Source organism: Camelus bactrianus, chromosome 34 (assembly GCF_048773025.1).
Source record: "Camelus bactrianus isolate YW-2024 breed Bactrian camel chromosome 34, ASM4877302v1, whole genome shotgun sequence".
NCBI lineage: Eukaryota > Metazoa > Chordata > Mammalia > Artiodactyla > Camelidae > Camelus > Camelus bactrianus.
This window is the reverse complement of record NC_133572.1, coordinates 974,793-991,181: the sequence shown is the minus strand read 5'-3', so window position 1 is coordinate 991,181 and position 16,389 is coordinate 974,793. Positions and strand designations below refer to the sequence as shown.

Below are 16,389 nucleotides of genomic sequence, written 5' to 3'. Positions count from 1 at the left end.
CTAAGAGGGACAGATGCACAGTGACCCTCCAGGAAGGAATCTTCCGGAATGTAAACACGCGCTGGGCCATCATCTGTCGCTCACCCGAGGGCAGGCGGGACAAGAACTGGGGCTCAGAGAGATGACAGCACAGGCGGGAAGCGGCTGAAAGATCGACGGGGAGGTGGCGTGAGCAGGAGTTGTGCTACCAGGGGGGCTGTGGGTTGCACAGGAGCGTTGACATCTGACTCCTGTAGGCCGGAGAAAGGGCTTTACTCTCAGGACCACGGTGAACTCAGATGCCTCCGGAAGGGGAAGAGGAGAGGACAGGACATTCGCAAGGCTGGTTAGAGGGGGAATGCTCTGGAGGCCCTACCGAAGGGGGCACCGCCCAGTTCACCTGAGAACACAGCTTCTCTCCAGCCCGCAGCAGTTAGAAGGGGAAGGGGTCAGGCAGGCTGCGAGCAGGGTGGACCCCAGGGTCTCAAGTCAGGTCCAGTCCCAGCCGCTGAGCTGTGTGGTCCAGTTACTTAACCTCCGGGGGTTCAGTTCCTCTAGTTTAAGAACTGGAGTGATGTTTACCCCACAGAGTTGTTGTGAGTGTGAGGCTGAACCCTGGGGGGAGGGGTGCCTCTGCTGGATTTACTCACCACTCACTGATGTCTTAGCACATGCCCGCCATCTCCAGTTCACCAACAAAGCAACCAAGACTCAGGGAGAGAGAGCGGGAGGGAGGTCGCCGAGCTTCCGTAACCGGTGAAGGTTGGACTTGAGATTCAGACGCGGGAGGTGAGTTAAGGCGGGGTGGTGGCTGAGTGGTGGCCCCTCAGACTGTGTGTCCCCACCCTAATCCCCAGCACCTGGGGCTGTGACCACACTCAGTCACCTGAAGGGTCTTGAGAGGAAGATGTCACCTTGCGTTATCCAGGAGCCCTGACAAGTGTCCCTGTGAGACGGGGCAGGAGAGGAGGCGGCGGCCACGGGACTGGAGGGACAGAGTGGGGGGGGATGTGGTCACAAGCCAAGGGGTGTCCGCAGCTACCCGGAGGTGGAAGAGGAATATGGACCCTGGACCTCCCCCGGGGCCCCCAAAGGGACCCCGCCTGATTTTCAACCTTTAGCCTCCAAAACTGAGAGACAAAAGATGTCTGGTGTCTGAGCCCTCCCAGCGCGTGGTCATTTTTGACACCCAGGACACAAACACAGTAGGAACAGCCTTTGCTCTTGGTGGCCTCTGAGCCCCTCAAAATTGGGTGCAGTATTGGGTTGAAGGGGTTCCTTTTGGGGTCAGCAGGTCACCCCTACAAAACCAAAACTGCCTTCCCCAGGGCCTTGGCGAGTAGTTAAGAAAATCATCTCAACCGTTTAGCTCTTTTCTTCCGTTGGCTTCTTTGCAAAGGGCTGCCGGCCATGCGGCCCCGGGGCCTGGCTGGGCAGATGAGGGGCCCGGCTGCTGTGGGACTCAGCCTGAACTGACCGGGGTCTCAGGAGGCAGAGACAGCTACAACTGGGGCTCACGCAGCCCGTCACTGGGGGCAGGGCTGTCGCAGGGGCAGGGCTGTCGCCGGGGGCAGGGCCGTCGCCAGGGGCAGGCCGGCCACCACCTTGCTTCCTGGCTCCGGCAGTCAAGTTGCTGGAAATCACAGGGTGGACCTGTCCCTACCTGTGCTCACCCCTGCAGTCTGAGGAGACGGCAGGATGAAGGCTGAAGTCCCCTTACCCCAGACACCCTGGCCTCCCCTTGGGAGGGAGATGGGGGCTTGCAGGGATCTCGCGTGTCCCGGGGGCTCCAGACAAGCGGGTGCGGAGGAGAGAGCTGAGTGGCACAGGGCAGGGCCGTCCTCGCAGCTCCGCTCTCTGACTTGTGAGCTGGGGTAGTTTTCCCGAGGCCTTTCTCTCCCCATTTCAGTTCCGGGGCTGAAATGTCTCGGGTGGCCCGTGGAACGGCTCCCGGCCTCTGGATTTTCACAGCCTTGGGCTCAGGTCCCAGCTCTGTCACTACTGACCTGGCAAGCTTGGGGAGAAAGCCGACCTCTTAGCTGGCGTTTTACACCCGTGAAGTGTGGTGGGGGCGATCAGGCTTTTTGGCAGGGCTGGAGTGAGGAGAGGGCCTGCAGAGTCCACTCAACTCGTCTTTCTTGTGGGGATGAGGATGGTGACAGCCCGGATGCGTGTTCCGGATGTGTGTTCCACGTGCCTCCCCAGGCTTATCTGATTTAATTCTCACCACCACCCCGCGGAGGGAGGAACCACTGTTGGCTCCACTGTGTGGAAACTGGGCCTTGGGAAGTGAAGTTGGGCGTCTGAGCCCCCGCAGCTTGCAGTGGGGAGAGCCTGCTTCCGGGCCTGGCCTGTCTCCGAAGACCAGGCTCTTAGCTGCAGGTGTTATTAAGTGATGGGCATTAGCATGAGTTTGACAAATATGCGCTCTGTGCTGGGCCCTGACCCCTGACTCAGGAAAACATCTAAGCAGGTGGCTGGGCAGAAGGTGGGACGCGTCCTTAGGTTCCACCCAGACAGCAGCTCACGGTGAGCTTTGGGGGCGGGGCCGGTGGTAGGCCTTTGACCTTGGCCTTGTGACAGGGCGGCTTGTCTGCGGAGGCCGTGCCTTGCTGTCCGGGGATCAGCAGGGCCAGCGTCTGGAGGCATAGTGAGCAGGGTGTGACCCAGGAGCGACCGAGGACACGCGAGACCGAGGACCAGTGGTGTTGCTGCTGTCTCTCCTCTTTAACCTTGACTTGGCGGCCATGCCCTTGACCTCAGACCCAGGCGTGCACTTAGCTCAGGACTCAGAGGAGGAAGAGCTGGGGGAGGGGGTGTCATAGGGCTGTTTTGAGGAGCAAATGACTGTAATAATCTCTTAATGTTATTATTTAACCAATCTTTTCTCTGATTGGATAGATTGTTTCCAAGTTTTTCACTCTTACCAAAGTAGTGCATTCAGTGTGCTCTTAATTGCTTCCAAAGGAAATATTTGTGGTCACATTAAAGAATCTTTTCCAGAGTGAATCATGCACTGAACATACAGTGAGTGTCCCAATACACAAAGTATTATGCTGCGCAGGAAGAAAAACGAACACAGTTCTCTCTCTGCAGACGCTGAGGACGTAGTGGGGAGGCAGGGAGGAAAGGCACACTGACGAGCAGATGTCACACGGGCGGGAGGAGGGCACAGGCAGAGCTACGGGAGGTGGAGGGGACAGCACCTTCACCAGAGTCAAATCATGGCAGGCAAGAGACAGAGAGGCTCCCTCCTCGGCCCCCACCGTCTCCCAAATCCCCAAAGCAGAATTCAGGGTGGTTTCTGTTTGTCGTGCTGAGAACCTGTCACCTGGAAAGGGTGCACCGAGGGCTGAGTTCCAAAGTCAGAAGCCGAGATATGGGTGCCCGTTGCAAGACCAAATATTTAGGAAATACCTTTTTCTGGAAGGGAAAGAACACATTTCACAGCTGAAAAGAGAAGTGAAAAATGGAACTACAGAGGCATGAAGGTAATATTTACTTGCTAGGTATACACAGTGCCTACCTTTAGAAAAGCCTGCCTGTAAACCCTGCACGAGCCCCCAGCACACGTGCACTCCGCTCTCCGGAATCCGAAGCCCAGTGAATTCCCCAAGGCGCTCTCCGCAACTGCTTCACCGTCCTACACGGCTCTACTCTGGCCCTCCCCAAGCCCGCCCTCTCCGCGAGCAGGGTCACGGTGCCGGCCGACTTGTGTGTGGAGTCAGACCCTCCTGCGCTAAGTCCAGGCTCCACCGTTTACCAGTGGATGAGTCTGGACGTGTAAATTAAGTCCCCAAGCATCAGTTTCCACGTCTGTGAAGTGGGGGTGATAATCAACAGTCACACCAGCCCCTCCTTGCAACGAGGATTCCGTGAGACAACACGGTCAGACACCCGCCCCAGCGTGGCCCGCTCAGACACCCGCCCCAGCACGGCCCGCTCAGCGGCGTTAGCCGCTGTTCATCCCGTATACCATGGGTGAAGGGGCGCCAGGCCAGGCGCAGCGTGAGTGTGGACGATCAGGCGCCCAGGGCTCTGGAGCACAGGCCTGTGGTGCACCCGAACGCGAAACGGAGCAGGTATCTGGGTTTGCATCATCCTGATGTTCTCTGTCAGCTTGAAAATCGAGTGCGAGCACACCAAAACGGCACGGAGGCTACGTTTCTCCTGTAACCAACAGCATCTAGACCGCTGCTCACAGCAGAACGAAGATGACGCTTAAGGCTTAATGCCCCTCGCAGGGCTTCTGTGTTTTGGCTGAGACGATGGAGCTGGAGCCGTGAGGTTCTAGACATCAACCGGGGCTGCAGAGGCATTTCGATGCAGTGAGTTGGGGGGCTCCTGAAACCATCTCAGGTGCGTGTTCTTTCATTCATTCTCTCCACTCCTGTTTATTGAGTACCCTCTGCCAGACGTTGTTCTGTACACTTGAGGTACACGGACGAGCAAAAAACGGCCAGCCATCCCTGCCCTCACGGGATTTACATCTCAGTGGGCGGCACAGGCCAGGAACAGTACAATCAATGAGTAAGCAGACTACATGGCACGCTAGGCAGGGGTTAATAACAGGGCAAAAGAAGGGAAGGGAGGCTGAGGGTGGTGGGGGCGCGGCCCGGGCGGGTTCAGGAGTAGCTGCCCCTCGATGCTCCTGGGGGTTGGTTGCAGGACCTCTGCGCACACCAAAATCCTTGGATGCTCAAGTCCCTTTATAAAATGGTGTCACTTTGTTGGCCCCTGTATCTGCCGTTCCGCATCCGCGGATTCAACCAACTGGTGATCCACCTGCGGTTTCACAACTCGCAGTTCCTGAGGGCCGACGGTACCAAGTATGGTGGTCAGGGTGAACCTCACTGAGAAAGTGAGGTTTGAGCAAAGTCTGGAGGAAAGTGAGGGAGTTCACTAGGTGCCTGTCTGAGGGAAGAACGTTGCAGGCAGTGGGGACAGTCAGAGCGAAGGGCTCCAGTGTTGGGGGGGTACTGGAGAGCCTGGGGCCAGCATGGAGCTGGTGTGACTGGAGCAAGCGGGTGAGAGTGGAGAGGACTCAAGGCGAGCTGCACATGCCATTTGCGTGGGTCCCTGGAGGCTGCTCAGAGGCCCCAGCTTTTACTTTGTGAACTGGGGAGCCCTGTGGGGTTGCTGTGACGTTATCCTTCAGGTGGGTCGTCTGACTGTTGTATGGAGATCAATTAAAGGAGCAGAGGGGAGGGGGACCGGGGATACCAGCCTCTGCGGAAACACAGCCGAAGACGCTGCTGCCTCAGGCCTGGGGCAGGGGGCAGGAGGGGAGCTGAGCAGTGGTCACTTCCAGGTTTTTTTCTGGGTTTCCCAAAGGCCCAGCAGTGAACATGAGAGAAAGGAGTCGTGAACGACCCAGGCTTTTGGCCCCACCTGCTGAGATGGGGAGGCTACTGAGGAGCAGGTTTTGCACAGAAAATAAGGAACCTGGCGTTTGGGCCTGGCAGGTGTGAGATGTCCCTGCAAGCCCAGGGTGCAGGCTGATCGCCTGCGCAGCCTGGTGATGAAGAAGGGAGGTCTGCGCTGGAGACACGAATCTGGTGTGGGCAGTTGCCCACTGCCGAGGGGATGGACGGGCTCGCCCAGGGCGTGAGTGCAGGGGCCGGTGCTGGGGGTCTGCGGGCAGGAAGGTGGAGGAGCTGCAAGGGTCCCTGCCAGGGCTCAGGCGGCCCCGCTGTCAGGAGCCCGGGCCTGCAGGGGGTGCCATGGACCTTCATCGGCGGCCCGAGTGATGGGGAGAAAGGCTCGCCGCTCCGGGAAGGAGCGGCGCTCAATAGATTCCCGCCGGAGTGGCAGGAATAATTAAGAGAAGGTAAGGATAGCCTAGCAGCACACGTGCTCGGCTGCCTCCGAGGAATTAAGAAGCCCCGGGTCTATTAATCTGCTCAGACATCTGGGCACCACTGCCTTGCCATGAGGCTCCGCCTCTCGGGCCCTCTCTCTCTGCCCTCGCTCCTGCCCACCCTCGCCTCTCCACGCCACTCGTGCAGCCGCTCTGTTCGTCATGGATCGATCAGACCCAGGCGCGGGGGCACGGCTCGTCCTGCCGTTTTGCTCGGCGGCCCGAGCTGCAGACACTCTAGGTGGGCGGATCGGAGCCCCTCCTGGCATTGCGCGCCCGAGGCCTCGCCGGCCGCCGTGGGGGCCGGGGCGGGGCGCGAGGGGTGTGTCTGGGCGGCATGTGGGCCGAGGCGCGGGCGGCGGGGCGAGTGGGGGCCCAGGCCAGGCCCAAGTCGGCGCCGCGCGCCCGGCTCCGTGCGCCCCGCGCCGTGCGCCCGGCCCCGCGCGCCGCCGCCACATCTGGAAGCGTTCAGCGCGTCCGCCTGGGGCGCGCCGGGCGGGCGGGCGGGCGGGGCGGCGGGCCGCGGGGTGAGCGCCGCGCTCCGCGCTCCTGCCCGCGGCTCCCTCTCGCCGCCTCTGCAGAAACAGCTCCTGCCAGAGCGGCGCGCGGCGCGGCCCGGAGCGGCGGCGCCTTCCTGCCTCCTCGCCCTCGGGACTCGCTGGACCTTTGGGCAGAAAACGCGGAGCAGGGCCGGGGAGGACGCGCCGAGAGCGGGCGGAGACGGTTCGGGCCGGCGGCCGGCGGGCTCCTCCCGTCCTGGGGTCGGTGCTCCCCTCTCCCCCTCCCGCCTCCCGCTCAGCCTCTCCATTTATTTTTTCAAATGCTGTGGCCGCCAGAGGTGCGGTGCTGAATTCTTGGAAGGGGCCCGGATGTGCTGAGGATGCATTACAATTTCTCTGAAGGAGGCAGTAGTGGAAAGGATCAGTTTTGGGTGTTTGATGCCATAATGGGAATCAGGTAATCATCAGAAGGGAGGAAGAGATACTGCAGATCCACGGCTCCCTCGAATTTTGCACGGAAGCCGCCGGCCTCGGAGGAGGGATTAGCGCAGACCCGCCTGGGGGTGTTTGACATTCCTCTTTGTGGCTTCGTCTCCTCCTAAAACAATTCTTGCTCCATGGTCAATGAGAACACGAGGATGTACATCCCAGAGGAAAACCACCAAGGTAAGGCTGGACCCCGCCGCCGCGCCTGCCAGCCTCGCTGGCTCGCCCGCGCGCCCCGCGGCCCCGGCTGTTCCCCGCCGCGCGTCCTTCTCCCCGAGCAGCCGGGAGCCCGCGGGACCCGGGCCGGACCGCGCGGAGCCCAAGCGGAAAATCCCCGCCCCTCCCCCGCCCGCGCCCACGGCCCCCGAGCCGTGCGTCCGGAGAAATGCCAGGCGAGGGGAAAAGTTCCCAAGTGCCTGCTCCGGCCTCGCTTGCTCGCGCTTGCCGGGAGAGCCCAGCGGCCCGGCGGGCCGGGGTCCTCGCCTCGCCCGGGGCGCGGCTGGGAGCGCGCGCGCGCACCCGCACCAGGACAGCCGGCGCCCCTGCTTGGCGCCCCTGCCCGGGCCGTGCGCTCCAGGTGGCGGGTGGGGGCCGGCGTGCCGCCGTGAGTCTGGGCGCCTCTCCTTTCCCGTCTCCCTCTCTCCTTCTCCCCGTGGCCGTCCCCCCATCTCTCTCTCTCTGTGCCCCTCTCCCCCGGCTCGCTACACCCACCCACCTCTCCGCTGCCACTGACCCCCCGCGCGCCCACGCCCCGTGTGTTCCTGTTCGCACCCACATGTGGGCTAGCACCTGAGGATGTCAGCGGTTAGGATTCGGGCGGTGTGTGGGCTCTGCTTTTTCAGGTTTTCAGGCAATAATAAAAGGGTGTGCCGAGCTCACGCAGCTCACAGTGTCGCCCAGTGTTTTCCCAGCACCTCCATCCTTGGCATCAAGTGTCTGCTGCTCCCCCTGCGAGGGGAAAAGGCTTTCCCGCAACTCCCCACTTCCTGGAAACTTTCTCCCTCACCGCCCCCCGCCCCCCCCCCCATGTTAACAAGTTATTATTTTTTGGCACTGCTGGGCAATTACGGTCAGGATGGAGTGTGGAGGGACAGTCCTGCTGGAGTGTGGCTGCCTCCGGCTTGGTCTCTGCCTCCCCCATGGCTTTCTCTGTCTCTGGCGCTTCCTTTTCTCCCTCCAGTTTCCCAGGCCTCCCTGTTTACACTCCTCCTTCCCACCTCTTCCTTCTCAATACCTGTCGCTGTGGGTCCTGCTGCTTCCTGGGCACTGCAGTGCTCCTGGGAGGACCGGCCTGGTGGAGGGGCAGCCCCCTGCCTCTTCTCTCCAGCCTCCTACTTCCTTTGCCCCCATCCCCACCGTTAGCAGACGAGCTCCTACCCTTTAGAGCCAGAGGCCGCCAGGCAGCCTCCCTGCCTGGTCTCCATCCGTCCTGAAACTGATTTCCAGCCTGGGTGGCAGTGAGGGGATTTTGGCCTCTTTTGGAGGAAAGAACTGTGTCAAGGGTCGTGGGTTCTAGAGTGAGTCGGGGCTTTGGAGTCACGGGGGCAGCTTCTGTCTCAGGATTTCTCCACCCTGTGCCCCACCCCTCACCTGCAGTAGTGGATGGATCAGGAGGGAAGCAAGGAGACACAAAAGAAAGGCTGATGTCTGTGAGGAGGGTGGGTCTCTCCCCTCCTGGCTCTTGGCTCAGTCCAGGCAGCCTTGAAGAGGGACCCCCGGGGGCTGCGTCCTCACTGCCACTGATGATGGCCGTGGACGGTGGTCACAATCATTATTCACATGGTGATAATTTTAAACAGTCCACAAGGCCTCTCCATGCAGGACAAACCCTTTTTCACTCCTTCCTTCCCTCCTTTTGCCCCTTTGTCCCCCAGCACCCCCTCCCCACACGTGAACCCAGGGAGCAGACGTTCAGAGTAGGAGCCTTGGTGGGCCCTGGCGAGTCTGTGAGGAAGATGGAGGGAAAGGCGGAGAGTGAGCGTGGCTGGGAGCTCTGCCTGCCTTCCCCGCGGCACGCCAGCAAACGCTATGGCAACCTGAATTCCAGCTCTCTCCCTTCTTTGAGCTGCAGTGATTATATAATTCACGGGAGCAGTTTTGCCTCCTTTCCTGGATGCATTTTTCGGTGAAGGAGCACCAGGATCCCGTCTCCGCCCCCCCCACCCCCCTGTGGGTGTTCTGGGGGCGGGAGGGGAGGAGGGGGATGGAGGTGGGGAAGGGAGGACCTAGAAGAGCGGGAACATGTACCAGGAAGGGGCTGCTGGGCCTCCATAACTAAAGGGGTGAGGAAACCTAGCTGGGGGTCAGGGTTTCAGGGACAGCGGGGCCGAGGAGCCAGTGATCAGCTTGGATGGTGCGGACGAGAGTGGAGAGGGGAAGAAGTTGGCAACGGCGGGGGTTACATTCTTCTCCAGACAGACTCTGAGGCATTCATGCCTCGGCCCTTTCCCCCCAGCTTTTTTGTGGGGCATGTGTGTTTGTGTGTGTGTGTGTGTGTGTGTGTGTAGGGTCAGGGCATGGAGACCGAGGGTTGGCCGGTTGGAGCAGCCCACAGTTTCCCAAGGGCTGGCTCCTGACATCGGGTTCAGGCTGGGAGTGGCTCTCTGGCCTCTCCAGCCTCTCCTCACCTCCAGCACCCTGTCTGCTCTGGTCCCACGCCAGCCTCCCACTTTTCGGGGCTGATTTTCCATTGCAGGCTCCAGCTAGCAAATGAGTTTCTTAATAGTCAACCATTTAACAAATAAAACATCAGAATGTCCCTTATCTGCTGGAGACAAGGCAGAGGGGGAAACGTGTTCCCAGACTGGAAGACACACTGTGCTTTTCTTTTCAAAGCACTACCAGCAATCATCGTAATAAAGTAACACAGTGATGGTCAGTGGTCAGAGGACACGGCTGCGTGCACCTCGCTGGTGCAGGCTGGAGGGAGTGTGACACTGGCCCCTCTTTCTTGGACTCCGCGTGGAGGAGGCCAGAGGAAGAGGGCTCCCGAGGCTCCAGATGCCATTCCTAGCGCTGTTCAGGTACTTTCCAGTGGGTCAGGACACTACACAATAGAATGCATTACAAGAATCAATTATTCATCATTTCCAGGGAGCACATGCTAACAGTATTTAAATGTGCACACACACCCCCAAATAAGGAAAAGCTATTTTAAATAGATTACACAGAGCCCCGTGCCCTTTGGGGACCCGGTGGCAGCAGACAGGAGCCCTGGTGGTGCCCCCGGAGGCCTCTGGACTCCGTCAGTGCCTCGCGCTGGGTGAATGGTTCTCCACAGGTCAATGCTGCGGGCACAGAGCTTTGCGAGGAGGTGGCGAGCCGCTGGTCCCTGGGTCTCGGTGATGACTTGGGACCCTTCCTTCAGTTTTCTCTGTGCCTTAAAGCTGCCCCAGGTGGGTTTTTCTGGGTGTAGGACGAATGTGGAAGGAGACCCAGGAGCAGCCTGGGTGGGGGTCTGAGACCCTGCTGATCTGTTTTCCCACCACCCAGCACTGGCCCTGCTGTCCCCAGGGCCCTGGCCCAGGGTGAGCGCAGCCCCCAGACCAGAGCAGGTGTGGTTCCTACCTCCTCCAGGAGGTGGCACCCCAGGGCCTGGGAGTCAGGACGGGCCCCGGCGGGGAGGGGACAGGGGCTCTGGAGGGCACGTCTTGCTGCTGTGATTCTTCCGTGTGCCTGTCCCAGGGCAGAGGCCCCCACAGACCAGAGCACCCCACGCACACATGCCTGGGGGCCCCGGCCACCTCCAGCCCTCTCTCCAGTAGTGCATCCACCTTGGACTGCCCCCCCCTCACCCCGGCCCTCCGCTGCCCTGCAGTGCGGGCAGCGTCCCGCCCAGCTGCACTTGTGACGGCCGTTCCTCCCTGGCGACCACCACTGGTGACCGGAGGGGCCGGAGGTCCCAGGCCAGGGTGGAGCTGGCCTGAAGCGTGGGGGCTGGAAGCCTGGTCTGTCACGTGGCAGACCTCGTCATCTCAGAGGCGAGAGGACGTGCCCCTAACTTTATTGAGGGGAGAGCACAGAGCAGCTGGGCGCGCATCACAGCCGGTCTCTGCTGACGAGCCTGGCGGGAGACCCAGGTGGGAGGGAGCTGAGGTTTGTTCTGAGTCGCAGTGGTTTCCCAGCTCCTGGTGTTTTCTGTCCTCTCTTTGCTCGGGGCTCTCCGTCGCTGGGATGAGTTCCCGGGGGTCTGAGGACCCTGGCCGCCATGCTGAGGGTGGTGGGGAGCTGCTGCAGGCCCTTCCTGCCGTGTCCAGCTGTCTGTCACACAGAGGTGACCTGTCCACCGGTGGGGCCCCCTGTTCCTCACAGGGACTCTGGAATCAGTGCCCGACATTCAAAATCAGGAGACAATTTTATTTTCCAATCTGGACCAGAGGGAGCTGATAGATTGGGGGAACACCTGGAGATGAACAAGACTCATGGGCGAGAGAGTCACGCTGGTTCAGTCTGTTTCTGGACCCGTCCTCACTGTCGCCTCAGCTGAGGGTGGGCTCTGAGGAGGAGGGCACGGGAATGGCTCTGCCAAGCATCAGGTGCTAAGTGTTCAGTGACATAAGTGCCGAACATCCTGATAATGAAACAGCACTCCAGCCATGGCTGTCATTGTTGAGATAATTCGGTAAACACCTGTTTACAGGAGCCTCGGGGTCAGATACCGTGCAAAGCAAGTTAAAGTGACCGGGTCCCTCTGGGACAACAGAGTGCTCGCAGCGCAGTTCCAAGGCCGGGTGCTGAGACACCCTGCCCCACCCTGCCCCAAGTCCATCGTGGGACAAGCTGAAGGAGGCTGGGGGGGTCCTGAGGCGAGTCTAGGGCTCGGGTCCCAGGGGTGGTGTCGGGGCTCAGAGCCGGACCTGGACCCGGGCAAACACGGCCGCCTGCATACACCCCGCCAGCCCTGGTCCCTCCCCTCCGCCGCCTTCTCTGAGGCAGCTGCTTTGGGCAGGAAGGGGCTGAGGGTGCCAGGAGCCGGGGGACCCTGGGGCCTCTCTGCCTTCTAGGTGTGGGCACCGTGGAGCGGGACCCAGGAAGGCAGAGCTGTGCGGGGGCCGGGCCTCTGGGGGCGGCCGCAGGAGAGCCCAGCTCCCTGGGGGTGTCCGGGGGAGGATCTGGGGCATAGTTACTGCTCGTAGAACTGAACTGATTGAAGTGGGGGTCTGAGGGTCAGAAGCAGCGCAGTTGGGCCTGCAGCTCAGGAGGCGAACACGTTGAACAGGCCTCGCCTCCCAGACCCCCAGGGAGCCAAGGGGACAGTTGATCTGGTTTGAATAGAGGCGACGCAGGGGCTGCGACCAGAACTCCAGACCCACAGGCCCTTCCCCCAGAGCCTGGCCAGCTCTCCGCAACACGGCCGCCTCACGACAGCCCTCTGGTGCTGTACCGCGCGCGTGTGTGTGTGTGACTGTGTGAGTGTGTGAGTGACTGTGTGTGTGTGAGTCTGTGAGTGTGTGTGTGTGACTGTGTGAGTGTGTGTACGAGTGTGAGTGAATGTGCGAGGGGAGGGGGGCGGCCCTCGACCACGCTCTCTGAAGGGCTGTCAAGCAGACAGAGGATAAATGCACGTCTCTTTGGGAGTTCACTTTCTAGGATCAGAACGTTTTGTGGGTGAAGGAACCTCAGGAACAAGCTATTTCTGAGACACTCGATTTGGAGACAGGGTTTGGGGTCTCTCTCACTGGAAAGGCTTAGACATTTCTTAGTCCTCAGAGTCAAAGTTCATACGTGTCCACAAGAAACTCCTACAAAACTCAGATCCCTGGTCCGTCCGCAGACGGACGCACCTCCAAGCCTCTTCATTTGCTGGCTTCCTTGCTGCGCCCTAGGGCGGAGGCCAGGCTGTGCCGTCGGGGTCCCTTGGCAAGGGCTTGGGGCTTGTTCGTGGACTGGCCGGCTTGGCTGCCGGCTGGCCTGGCGAGGGGCACAGGCCGGAACCACAGGGCGGGGTGGGAGCCACAGGGCAGGGTGGGAGCCGCGGCGGGCAGCCCGCTGAGCTGGAGGTCAGGGCCCCTGCTTCCCGGTTGGGGATGCAGTCCTAGGACCCCCGCTCTTCCTGGGAGACATTTAAGTAAGGAGGGGTTAAACTCTGCACGGGAGGGCATCCCCTCGGGCCTGCCTCTGACTCTTCCACCACCCCCAGGGCCGTCGTGGTCTGACGTGAGGCTCCCAGGACCCGGAATGCCTTTGAGGCTGACCTGGTCTCTAGCTTACAGACCGGGAATGAGCCCGACTCACCCTCAGAAGTGTGGCCTCTGAGGTCCCCTGAGGAAGCCACCATCTCAGAGCACGGTGTTGCTGTAATTTCATGAAATAGTCAAGCTCGCGTTTGCCAACAGGGTTTCCTTTCATTCACTCGGCCATGCCTGGTGCTGCCCGCTAGAACCTCGCTGAAAGGAAAAGAGAATAATCCTGTCTCCTGTCCTTTGGAGAAGCGAGCCAAAGCCCAGACAGTAAATGAATGTTCTTCTCTGCTTTGCCTGTGGGCAGGAATGTTGAGAAATGTTGACTTGATTACTCAATTAAGCTCTATTTACTTTGTAACCATTGTGTCATGTTCAGTCATTTATATATATTTTTTCCTTCCAAAATCATCCATGTTGGGCTAAAACCTTGCAAAGATGTCAGTTAGCAAAAGGAGAAGAAAGAGAAAAACACAAGTAAGGAAGGCTGCCCCCAGAAAAGTGACGTGGGCCACACCCTTTGACTCGGGGTCTTTCTCTGAGTCCTGCCGGCGTCAGCTCTGACGGTTTCATCTGTAAGAGGGAGACAGTAGCCCTCAGGCCGTTGGCCTCACTGGGCAGCCTGAGGCTCCGAGCAGGGGGACGGGACGTCACCACGCGTGAGGATGGCAGCTTTCTTAGTGGAGGACAGGATGCCGGAGTTTGGGAAAGTTATGCTCCGAAACAACTTCCAAAGCATCTAGACAGCTTTGTAGGTGGCGGTGGATAGATGGCATTATTCAAAATTGCGGGGATGGGGATGTTAAGTGGAGAGAGACAGAGTGGGTTTGGCTGATACTGAATAATCAGAAGAAGGAAAACCTGTCGGGAGAGGCCTGGTGTTTTGATTTTCCTTGATAAGCGTCGACCACCCCGAGCCGGTGGGATCCCGGGTCGGTGGTACCGTCTGGACCCAGGGGGGCGGGGCTTCCCCAGCCTGGCGGCGGCCCACCTGCCAGGGCCACTGTCCCACAGCCACGGCACCGGGCTCCTGCCTGCCGCCCACGCTCCACGGTTCTGCCTTCCAGCCCGGCCAGGAGTCCTCTGAGGGTCCGAATATTTGAAGATAGGGCCACGGAGAGCAGGAAGGTTACTGCCTGGACAGAAAAACATGTCTTCTCTTTCCAACATGAATTCCCCAAACCTAAACAGCGCTCCTCGGTACAGGACAGACTGCCTGGCAATGAAAACTTTGCTTCAGTGTAAACCTCGGCTTTGGAAAATAAACTCATTTAAAAAATATATATATATAGCAAAAGTGCTGGAGGTTTGTAGATGGAAGGAGCGGTTCCGTACAGAGTCTGGAGACACTTCTCAAAATAGGAGAGGGCTTGAATGTCACATCTTAAGTGACAGGCTAGCCTTTAGCTTCCCAAAGCAAAACTAATCTCGTCCTCAGAAAGGGTGCTGGGAGAGGAGAGGTTCAGTTGGCGCCTTGCTTCCCCCACCCCACCTGCACCCCCGCCTCTGGTCCTGTGATCTGCGGGGCCATCCATGTGCTCAGCTTTAGCTGTAAAAATAATCTGTATTGCGGCGGAGCACCCGCCGTCTGCTGTTTGTGGAACAGGGCAGGTTCAGAGCCGCCACTTACCGAGTGGGACATCACCCACTCGGTGTCGTTCTGTCCTGACACCCCTCCTGGGGGTGGGCATTAATGACATTGTTCACATGAGGAAACGCAGGACCTGAGGTCTTGAGGAACATGGCCAAGGTCACCTGGACGGCACTGGAGAGGGAATTACATGCAGGTCGGTTAGACTTTCCGAGCATGTGTTCTTGGTGACCTCTCTCTGCGTGGGGCCGAGGGAGAGCGACCTCGAGCCAGCCTCGCAGGACCGGCTTGGGTGGCTCTGTGGTGGCTCCACACCCGTCCCTCGCCGTCCGCTTCCCGAGCTGTTTGTTGGTTTGTTCCCGAGGTTCCTGCCTGGGCCTTCTGATCCCAGTGCAGACCTTCAAGGGGGACCTCGATCTGTCCAGCCTTGCCTTGGAGATGACCATGTCGGGGCGTGGCCGGCCCCACCACATTCTTGGAGAGTCTGCCCCGTAACCCCCTCCGGGAGGATGGGCACTCTCAGCCCTGCAAGACTCTGACGCGTCTGGGGACAGCTGAGCCCCTGGACTGCACTTGCTTATCTTTAGGGAACGTCTCTGTGGAGACATTATCCACTTACCGGAAAAGATACCTTGCCATACCTTTCAAGTGCACAGTTTGGTGATTTTCAGTGTGTTTGTGGGGTTGTGCCACCATCACCGCTGTCCGGTGCCTGCACACAGTCATCCCCCCTCACTGGCAGTCCACTGCCCCTCCGGTCCCTGCAGCCACGTCTGACTGTGGATTCTCAGGTGTCATTGACGGTGAGGGTAATTTCGTCGTTGGGCGCACCCGTGTCGTCCCCTGTGGGCCGCACATCCCCTGCATTCAGATCAAGGCTTGTCATGACGATCCACATGACCAGTGGACCACTGGTCACGTGGGCCACATGGTACAGGATGCAGCTTAAAGGAAGCCCATGAGGTCAGTTAGGGACCCGGGTGTTGTTTGGAGGCGAGATCAAGTGCTTTCAGTTACGTGAAAAGTGGTTTTAAGGTTTATTTCCTCTCACCGTCTCCCTGAAGCTAAGTCTGTCAGCCACACCTACGGACAGCTGAAGATGTGAGCTATGACTCTTTTTTAAATTGAAGTATGGTTGATTGGCAGTGTTGTGTTGGTTTCAGGGACGCAGCACAGTGATTCCGTCATGTCTGTGTGTGTATATGTTCTTCTCCATTACAGGTTATTACAAGGTACTGAATGTAGTTCCCTGCGCTCGACAGAAGACCTTGTTTATTTTATCTATAGTAGTTTGTATCTGCTAATCCCAAACTCCTGCTTTACCCCTCCCTCTCCTTTCCCCTTCAGTAACCACAGTTTTTTCCCTACATCTGTGAGTCTATTTCTAGTTTGTAAATAAGTTCATTTGTATCTTTTTTTGATTCCATGTATAAGTGATATCATATGATAATTGTCTTTGTCTGACTTACTTCGCTTTGTATGACAATCTCTAGCTCCATCCATGTTGCTGTAAATGGCATTATTTCATTCTTTTTTATGGCTGAGTAATATTCCACCCCACATATATACCATTGTATGTATATATACCATATCTGCTTTATCTTCTTTAATTATTACCTTTTTAAAAACTTTTATTATAAAATTATGTCATGAAATTTTCCATTTTAACCATTCTTAAGTATACAATTCAGTGGCATTAAGTATATTCACAGTGTTGACCAACCACCACCGCACTATTTCCAGACCTCTTTCTTTACTCCAAACAGAAACTCTGCAACCTCAAAGTAATGACTC

General features: G+C 58.7%; 1 protein-coding gene across 15 annotated transcripts in view; it reads left to right on the top strand.

Moving 5' to 3' along the window:
* The window catches only part of CACNA1C (calcium voltage-gated channel subunit alpha1 C), a 435,155-nt gene that overhangs the window by 59,786 nt on the left and 358,980 nt on the right, over positions 1-16,389 (top strand). Inside the window, exon 1 of one of the 15 annotated variants that reach the window (XM_074357559.1) lies at positions 5,945-6,080. The exons of 13 other annotated variants lie outside the window; for them this stretch is intronic. In XM_074357559.1, coding sequence (XP_074213660.1) covers positions 6,002-6,080 — 79 coding nt within the window. In that variant the 5' untranslated portion in view covers positions 5,945-6,001. Of the gene's footprint in view, positions 1-5,944; positions 6,081-6,352; positions 7,006-16,389 lie in introns of those variants that run through there. One more of the 15 variants, XM_074357564.1, reaches the window with a different exon arrangement.